This window comes from Oncorhynchus masou, chromosome 7 (genome assembly GCF_036934945.1).
Source record: "Oncorhynchus masou masou isolate Uvic2021 chromosome 7, UVic_Omas_1.1, whole genome shotgun sequence".
NCBI lineage: Eukaryota > Metazoa > Chordata > Actinopteri > Salmoniformes > Salmonidae > Oncorhynchus > Oncorhynchus masou.
The window spans coordinates 571,800-581,799 of NC_088218.1; the positions used below are offsets into that span (position 1 = coordinate 571,800).

At 48.6% G+C, this 10,000-nt stretch overlaps 2 protein-coding genes across 3 annotated transcripts in view; one reads left to right on the forward strand and one right to left on the reverse strand.

Annotated features, from left to right (window-relative positions):
* LOC135543112 (general transcription and DNA repair factor IIH helicase subunit XPB) overlaps nucleotides 1-8,085 on the reverse strand; it is an 83,334-nt gene extending 75,249 nt beyond the window's left edge. For both annotated transcript variants that reach the window (XM_064970187.1, XM_064970186.1), the window contains exons 1-2: nucleotides 7,992-8,085; nucleotides 150-352 (exon numbers count right to left, since the gene is read on the reverse strand). In XM_064970187.1, coding sequence (XP_064826259.1) covers nucleotides 150-296 — 147 coding nt within the window. In that variant the 5' untranslated portion in view covers nucleotides 297-352; nucleotides 7,992-8,085. The remainder of the gene's footprint in view (nucleotides 1-149; nucleotides 353-7,991) is intronic.
* A 118-nt stretch (nucleotides 8,086-8,203) lies between these two features.
* Nucleotides 8,204-10,000, forward strand: part of LOC135543113 (GPALPP motifs-containing protein 1-like) — a 146,747-nt gene continuing 144,950 nt past the window's right edge. Inside the window, exons 1-4 of the mRNA XM_064970188.1 lie at nucleotides 8,204-8,383; nucleotides 8,568-8,727; nucleotides 8,845-8,967; nucleotides 9,416-9,671. Of these exons, the coding sequence (XP_064826260.1) occupies nucleotides 8,299-8,383; nucleotides 8,568-8,727; nucleotides 8,845-8,967; nucleotides 9,416-9,671 (624 nt within the window). The 5' untranslated portion in view covers nucleotides 8,204-8,298. The remainder of the gene's footprint in view (nucleotides 8,384-8,567; nucleotides 8,728-8,844; nucleotides 8,968-9,415; nucleotides 9,672-10,000) is intronic.

Sequence of the window (10,000 nt, forward strand, 5' to 3'; positions counted from 1 at the left end):
CCAGAGAGGTCGGTGATGTAATCTGTCAGTCTCACCACCCAGAGAGGTCGGTGATGTAATCTGTCAGTCTCACCACCCAGAGAGGTCGGTGATGTAATCTGTCAGTCTCACCACCCAGAGAGGTCGGTGATGTAATCTGTCAGTCTCACCACCCAGAGAGGTCGTGATCCGTGGTCGTTCTTCAGCAACATCTGCAGCCGGTAGTCTTTAGCCCCGTACTCGTCCAGCTGGATGGCAGACTCATCCACCGTTTTACCGGCCGCTGCAGGGACGGCCTCCTGGGACTCACTGCCCATCGCCTCCTCCTCATCCTCCTCTTCGTCATACACACGCTTCTTAGAAGACTTCCTCTCTGAAGACAGACAGACAGACAGAGACAGGAAGGGAGGAAGAGAGACAGAGACAGGAAGGAGGAAGAGAGACAGAGACAGGAAGGAGGAAGAGAGACAGAGACAGGAAGGAGGAAGAGAGACAGAGACAGCGAGGAGGAAGAGAGAGAGACAGCGAGGAGGAAGAGAGACAGAGACAGGGAGGGAGGAAGAGAGACAGAGACAGGAAGGGAGGAAGAGAGAGAGACAGGAAGGAGGAAGAGAGACAGAGACAGGAAGGGAGGAAGAGAGAGAGACATGAAGGAGGAAGAGAGAGACAGGATTGTTCTGAAATCAGCTCTCACTGTAGGGTCCCTACCATTAAAAATACGATTTAAATCCCAGTGATTTCTATTCTCAGAAAGTGCTAGTGTCAGACACAGACAGCTGACTGCCTGTTGACCAGACGTTGAATTCCATTGAATTCTAACTCAGGCAGAAATTAGTATTTGGATCAGGAAAGTTTGCCCTCCCAACCTATCGAAGTCAGGATGTTGAATGAATTGATATTTTAATTTACCAGTTGTCTGCGCGGTCGGCCCTTTTGGTGTTCGGGAACGTGAGACAACACTTTTACAGGAAAGTAGAATTACAACAACAATTTCAAAGTCCTGGTTTCTATCAACCTGACGACACGAGACGAAAATAGATGCGCGCATGCCGAGCTCGTGATTACATGATTTATAATGGAACCTTTATGTAACGTTTATGTAACTTGGCAAGTCAGTTAAGAACACATTATTATTATTTACGATGACCCTCTTACATGGTTCTGTGTCAAGGACGTCACACTGCTTTGCTTAGCAAGTACAACTTCCTCCCGATTGGGCGAATTGAGGACCGCCTCTGCCTTGTTAACTCTTGAAACTCTGGGGGCGCTATTTCATTTTTGGATAAAAAGACGTGCCCGTTTTAAGCGCAATATTTTGTCACAAAAAGATGCTCGACTATGCATATAATTGATAGCTTTGGAAAGAAAACACTCTGACGTTTCCAGAACTGCAAAGATATTCTCTGTGCGTGCCCTAGAACGTGAGCTACAGGCAAAACCAAGATGAAACGGCATCCAGGAAATCAGCAGGATTTTTGAGGCTCCGTTTTCCATTGTCTCCTTATATGGCTGTGAATGCGAGAGGAGTAAGTCTGCCCTTTCTGTCGTTTCCCCAAGGTGTCTGCAGCATTGTGACGTATTTGTAGGCATATCATTGGAAGATTGACCATAAGAGACCACATTTACCAGGTGTCCGCCCGGTGTCCTGCGCCGAAATTGGTGAGCAAACCTCAGCTGCAAGTATTTTTCCATGGAATTCAGAGAAGAAAGCAGGCTTCCACGAACGATATATCAATGAAGAGATGTGAAAAAACACCTTAAGGATTGATTCCAAACAACGTTTGCCATGTTTCGGTCGATATTATGGAGTTAATTCGGAAAAAGTTTGAAGTTGTTGGTGACTGAATTTTCGTTTCGGTAGCCAAATGTGATGTACAAAACGGAGCGATTTCTCCTACACAAAGATTCTTTCAGGAAAAACTGAACATTTGCTATGTAACTGAGAGTCTCCTCATTGAAAACATCCGAAGCTCTTCAAAGGTAAATGATTTTATTTATTTGGTTATCTGGTTTTCGTGTAAATGTTGCGTGCTAAATGCTACTCAAAATGCTAAGCTAGCTTTGCATACTCTTACACAAATTAGTGAATTGCTATGGTTCAAAAGCATATTTTGAAAATCTGAGATGACAGTGTTGTTAAGAAAAGGCTAAGCTTGAGAGCAGGCGCATTATTTTCATTTTATTTGCGATTTTCAGAAATCGTTAACGTTGCGTTATGCTAATGAGCCTGAGGCTTTAGTCACGATCCCGGATCCGGGATGGGGAGTATCAAGAGTTAACAAGAAACCCCTGACCAGCCTCCTGATTGGGCGAATTGAGGACCGCCTCTGCCTTGTTAACGAGCAACCCCTGACCAGCCTCCTGATTGGGCGAATTGAGGACCGCCTCTGCCTTGTAAACTAGCAACACCTGACCAGCCTCCTGAAGCATCATACCAGTTGGAGCCATGTAAAACACTAGGCTGAGGACGTTGGACACTACGCTGGCAGGGACACTACGCTGGCAGGGACACTACAGGCTGAGGACGTTGGACACTACGCTGGTGGGGACACTACAGGCTGAGGACGTTGGACACTACGCTGGTGGGGACACTACAGGTTGAGGACGTTGGACACTACGCTGGTGGGACACTACAGGCTGAGGACGTTGGACACTACGCTGGCGGGGACACTACGCTGGCAGGGACACTACAAGCTGAGGACATGGACACTACGCTGGTGGGGACACTACAGGCTGAGGACGTTGGACACTACGCTGGTGGGGACATTACAGGCTGAGGAGGACGTTGGACACTACGCTGGTGGGGACATTACAGGCTGAGGAGGACGTTGGACACTACGCTGGTGGGGACACTACAGGCTGAGGACGTTGGACACTACAGGCTGAGGACGTTGGACACTACGCTGGTGGGACACTACAGGCTGAGGACGTTGGACACTACGCTGGTGGGACACTACAGGCTGAGGACATTGGACACTACGCTGGTGGGGACACTACAGGTTGAGGACGTTGGACACTACGCTGGTGGGGACACTACAGGCTGAGGACATTGGACACTACACTGGTGGGGACACTACAGGCTGAGGACGTTGGACACTACGCTGGTGGGGACACTACGCTGGCGGGGACACTACGCTGGCGGGGACACTACGCTGGTGGGGACACTACACTGGTGGGGACACTACAGGCTGAGGACGTTGGACACTACACTGGTGGGGACACTACAGGCTGAGGACGTTGGACACTACAGGCTGAGGACGTTGGACACTACACTGGTGGGGACACTACAGGCTGAGGAGGACACTACGCGGGTGGGGACACTACAGGCTGAGGACGTTGGACACTACGCTGGTGGGGACACTACGCTGGTGGGGACACTACAGGCTGAGGACGTTGGACACTACGCTGGTGGGGACACTACGCTGGTGGGGACACTACAGGCTGAGGACGTTGGACACTACGCTGGTGGGGACACGACAGGCTGAGGACGTTGGACACTACGCTGGTGGGGACACTACGCTGGTGGGGACACTACAGGCTGAGGACGTTGGACACTACGCTGGTGGGGACACTACAGGCTGAGGACGTTGGACACTACGCTGGTGGGGACACTACAGGCTGAGGACGTTGGACACTACGCTGGTGGGGACACTACAGGCTGAGGACGTTGGACACTACGCTGGTGGGGACACTACAGGCTGAGGACGTTGGACACTACGCTGGTGGGACACTACAGGCTGAGGACGTTGGACACTACGCTGGTGGGACACTACAGGCTGAGGACATTGGACACTACGCTGGTGGGGACACTTCAGGCTGAGGACGTTAGACACTACGCTGGCGGGGACACTACAGGCTGAGGACGTTGGACACTACGCTGGTGGGACACTACAGGCTGAGGACATTGGACACTACGCTGGTGGGACACTACAGGCTGAGGACATTGGACACTACGCTGGTGGGGACACTACAGGCTGAGGACGTTGGACACTACGCTGGTGGGGACACTACAGGCTGAGGACGTTGGACACTACGCTGGTGGGACACTACAGGCTGAGGACGTTGGACACAACACTGGTGGGACACTTCAGGCTGAGGACGTTGGACACTACACTGGCGGGGACACTACAAGCTGAGGACGTTGGACACTACGCTGGTGGGGACACTACAGGCTGAGGACGTTGGACACTACGCTGGTGGGGACACTACGCTGGTGGGGACACTACGCTGCTGGGGACACTACAGGCTGAGGACGTTGGACACTACGCTGGTGGGGACACTACAGGCTGATGACGTTGGACACTACGCTGCTGGGGACACTACAGGCTGAGGACGTTGGACACTAAGCTGGAGGGACACTACGCTGGCGGGGACACTACGCTGGCGGGGACACTACGCTGGCGGGGACACTACGCTGCTGGGGACACTACGCTGGCGGGGACACTATGCTGGCGGGGACACTATGCTGGCGGGGACACTATGCTGGCGGGGACACTACAGGCTGAGGAGGACGTTGGACACTACGCTGGCAGGGACACTTCAGGCTGAGGAGGACGTTGGACACTACGCTGGTAGGGACACTTCAGGCTGAGGAGGACGTTGGACACTACGCTGGCAGGGACACTTCAGGCTGAGGAGGACGTTGGACACTACGCTGGCAGGGACACTTCAGGCTGAGGAGGCACGTTGGACACTACGCTGGCAGGGACACTTCAGGCTGAGGAGGACGTTGGACACTACGCTGGTAGGACACTACGCTGGCGGGGACACTACGCTGGTGGGACACTACAGGCAGAGGAGCACGGGACACTACGCTGGCAGGGACACTACAGGCTGAGGAGGACGTTGGACACTACGCTGGCAGGGACACTACGGCTGAGGACGCTGGTAGGGACACTACGCTGGCAGGGACACTACAGGCTGGCGGGGACACTACGCTGGCGGGGACACTATGCTGGCGGGGACACTACGCTGGCGGGGACACTACAGGCTGGGGGACACTATGCTGGCAGGGACACTACGCTGGTGGGACACTATGCTGGCAGGGACACTACGCTGGTGGGACACTAGGCTGGCAGGGACGCTGGTGGGACACTATGCTGGCAGGGACACTACGCTGGGACAGGCAGGGACGCTGGTGGGACACTATGCTGGTGGGACACTACAGGCTGGTGGGACACTATGCTGGCAGGGACACTACGCTGGCGGGGACACTACGCTGCTGGGACACTACGCTGGTAGGGACAATACGCTGGTGGGACACTACGCTGGTAGGGACGCTGGTGGGACACTACGCTGGTGGGACACTATGCTGGCAGGGAGGCGGGGACACTACGCTGCTGGGACACTACGCTGGTAGGGACACTACGCTGGTAGGGACACTACGCTGGTAGGGACACTAGGCTGGTGGGACACTACGCTGGCGGGGACACTATGCTGGCGGGGACGCTGGTGGGACACTATGCTGGCGGTGACAATACGCTGGTGGGACACTACGCTGGTGGGACACTATGCTGGCGGGGACGCTGGTGGGACACTATGCTGGCGGGGACACTATGCTGGCGGGGACACTTCAGGCTGAGGAGGACGTTGGACACTACGCTGGCGGGGACACTACGCTGGCGGGGACACTACAGGCTGAGGACACGCTGGTGGGGACACTAGGCTTGGCAGGGACACTACAGGCTGGGACAATAGAGGACGCTGGTGGGACACTATGCTGGCGGGGACACTATGCTGGCGGGGACACTTCAGGCTGAGGAGGACGTTGGACACTACGCTGGTGGGGACACTACGCTGGCGGGGACACTATGCTGGCGGGGACACTATGCTGGCGGGGACACTATGCTGGCGGGGACACTATGCTGGCAGGGACACTACAGGCTGAGGAGGACACTCCTCATGTTTCAGGTGACAGACATCTGAATGCTCTACCAGCACTTTGAAAAGTTGATTTCATTCTACTTTCCTGTGGATATATTGTCTCACATTCCTACCTGTAAAACAAACAAAACACCGCACAGACATACCGCAAAGTACAGTCAGATGTCATTTTATTCAACATACTGGCGATGTAGAGGTCGTTAGTGGGAACGTCCCTGATCCAAACGCTCATGTCTGCCCTACGTCGGGTCTCCAGACTAAGGCAGTCTGCAGTATCTTGAAGTTAGTTTGTTTTTCTAGCTACTATACAACTACTACTACTACTACTACTATACTACAGGTACTTGCTAGCTACTATACTACTATACTACTACTACTATTACTACTACTACTACTACTATACTACTTCCTGCTAGCTACTATACTACTACTACTACTACTATACTACTACTACTACTACTACTACTACTACTACTACTACAGGTACTTGCTAGCTACTATACTACTACTACTACTACTATACTACAGGTACTTGCTCGCTACTATACTACTACTACTACTACTACTACTACTACTATACTACAGGTGCTAGCTACTATACTACTACTACTACTACTACCACTATACTATAGGTACTTGCTAGCTACTATACTACTACTACTATACCACTATACTATAGTACAGGTACTTGCTAGCTACTATACTACTACTATACAGGTACTACTACTACTACTACTACTACTACCACTTGTTAGCTACTATACTACTACTATACTACTACTAGCTACTATACTACTACTATGTTATAGGGCTAGCTACTATACTTGCTATACTATGCTATAGGTACTACTATACTACTACTACTACTACTTACTAGCTACTATACTACTACTATGTTATAGGTACTTGCTAGCTACTATATTACTGCTTTACTATGCTATAGTTATACTAGCTAGCTACTACTATACTACTACTACAGGTATTAGCTAGCTATTATATACTACTGCTATATGTACTTGCTCACTACTATACTACTGCTATACTATAGGTACTTGCTAGCTGCTATACTACTGCTATTCTATACTATAGGTACTTGCTAGCTACTATACTACTGCTATACTATGCTATAGGTACTTGCTAGCTACTATACTGCTGCTATACTATGCTATAGGTACTTGCTAGCTACTATACTACTGCTATACTATGCTATAGGTACTTGCTAGCTACTATACTGCTGCTATAGGTACTTGCTAGCTACCATACTGCTGCTATACTATGGTACTTGCTAGCTACTATACTGCTGCTATACTATGCTATAGGTACTTGCTAGCTACAATACTGCTGCTATACTATGCTATAGGTACTGCTAGCTACTATACTATGCTATAGGTACTTGCTAGCTACAATACTGCTGCTATACTATGCTATAGGTACTTGCTAGCTACTATACTGCTGCTATACTATGCTAGGTACTTGCTAGCAACTATACAGCTGCTATACTATGCTATAGGTACTTGTAGCTACTATACTACTGCTATACTATGCTATAGGTACTTGCTACTATACTAGCTAGCTGCTATACTACTGCTATACTATAGGTACTGCTATACTATGCTATAGGTACTGCTAGCTACTATACTGCTGCTATAGCTACTACCATGCTAAAAGTACTTGCTAGCTACTATACTACTGCTGTACTATGCTATAGGTACTTGCTAGCTACTATACTATGCTATGCTAGCTACAATACTGCTATACTATAGGTACTTGCTTACTACTATACTATGCTATAGGTACTTGCTAGCTACTATACTATGCTATAGGTACTTGCTAGCTACTATACTACTGCTATACTATAGGTACTTGCTAGCTACTATACTACTACTATACTATAATATGCTATAGGTACTTGCTAGCTACTATACTACTACTATACTATAATATGCTATAGGTACTTGCTAACTACTATAGGTATTAGCTAGGTACAATGGTTCGGTACTGTTACACAGAATGCATGCATGTCTGTCTCCCATGCTTCAGCATCATGCTATAATTGCCATCACAACACCGACTGAACAGCAACATGAGCTGGAATAACATTCCATTTCCGGGAACATCTAGATACTCACCCCGATCTCCCTATCTTTCTTCCCCATGATAGTATTAGCTTGTTCCCGAAAAACAACTTGCTTCGTCAAACCATGTCAAACGACAAGTGAGAAACAACAACAAGCAACTGCGACGCGACCAACTCGGTTTCCTCCTTGTGCGGAAATGATCATGTGACATATGAATTCCGCTTGTTGATTGGATGTCGATATTGTTTACTTCCGGTGGTAGAGGTCAGAGTATATTTTTCGGGTTTCGGTGTCGTTTTTTTCGTTCTCGTCAAGGTGTTTATTGTTGTAAAAAATAGCTTATTAATAATCGATAATCATGTCAGACGATGATTTAATCGGACCTGCCTTACCACCGTCGTTCAGAAAAAGCAGCAATGATAATTCTGATGACGAGGAAGGATGTGAGTAAAGTTAGTAGTGGTTTAAATCCACATTATTTTTGGCAATGACTCGTGTCATCAGATACTATGCTGTCATATTCATGCCTTTAGTTATCTTTCTGCTTTATACTGTATTGTTAAATCGAAAAAGTTAGTGTCTGTTTTTGGTATTTTCCGACCGAGGATGTGCTGTCTTCTCCAATAGTTGCAGGTCCTGCGCTGCCTCCAGGATACAAACCGGAGTTGCTCTCCAGCTCGGAGGATGACTTCGGCCAAGAGGAGGAGGAGGTGATCAAGAGACGAAGCAAGACGAGCAGCAGACACGGTCACGGCAGCGGGACGACCAGGGATGGATCCACCGCAGAGTAACACATTTAGACTCACTTCGACATTTCAAACAAACATCAAACACGTTTATTTATTGTTTTTGAAGGAAAGCGCATGTAAACTGCCAGAACTGAACTGTCTGCATCATTCTGTAGAAAACAGCACAGGGTGGAAGAGGCGGTGAGTAGAAGGCTTGAGGATGATGACGATGATGATGATGGTTTCTTCGGACCAGCTCTTCCTCCTGGGTTCTCAAAGCCACAGGCTTCACCAGAGAGGTAACCAAGACAACACAACTAGTTCTCTCTGCTTTAAACAGACATATTAAATGATATGTCAGCTAGTTCCCCCTGCTTTAAATAGACATATTAAATGATATGTCAGCTAGTTCCTCTGCTTTAAACAGACATATTAAATGATATGTCAGCTAGTTCTCTCTGCTTTAAATAGACATATTAAATGAAATGTCAGCTAGTTCCCCCTGCTTTAAATAGACATATTAAATGATATGTCAGCTAGTTCTCTCTGCTTTAAACAGACATATTAAATGATTTGTCAGCTAGTTCTCTCTGCTTTAAACAGACATTAAATGATATGTCAGCTAGTTCTCTCTGCTTTAAACAGACATATTAAATGCTGTCAGTCATGTATGCATTTTCAAATAACTTGTGTCTAAATGTATTTATTGGTTTGTGTTGATTGATTGTCTTTTTCTAACTACCTTAGGCCAGGTGTATTGGGACCAGCCTTACCCCCAGGATTTCACAGACCGGCCTCTGATGAAGATGATGATGATGGTGAGGATGATTTCCCTCTGCCAGCCCTGCCACCGGGCTACACAGCAGAACCCTCCAGCGGTGATGAAGAGGAGGATGAAGAGGTGATCGGACCCATGCCTGCTCTTGGTGCCATCCGGGACTCCGTGGCTCTGGACATCGAACGCAGAGCTCAGAAGATGAAGGACAGACTGACAGGAGCAGATGTGAGAACCTCACCGCCACTTATTCTACATCTAGACTCTTGTCCTACATCTAGACTCTTGTCCTACATCTAGACTCTTGTTCTACATCTAGACTCTTGTTCTACATCTAGACTCTTGTCCTACATCTAGACTCTTGTCGTACATCTAGACTCTTGTCGTACATCTAGACTCTTGTCGTACATCTAGACTCTTGTCGTACATCTAGACTCTTGTCGTACATCTAGACTCTTGTTCTACATCTAGACTCTTGTTGTACATCTAGACTCTTGTCCTACATCTAGACTCTTGTCCTACATCTAGACTCTTGTCCTACATCTAGACTCTTGTTC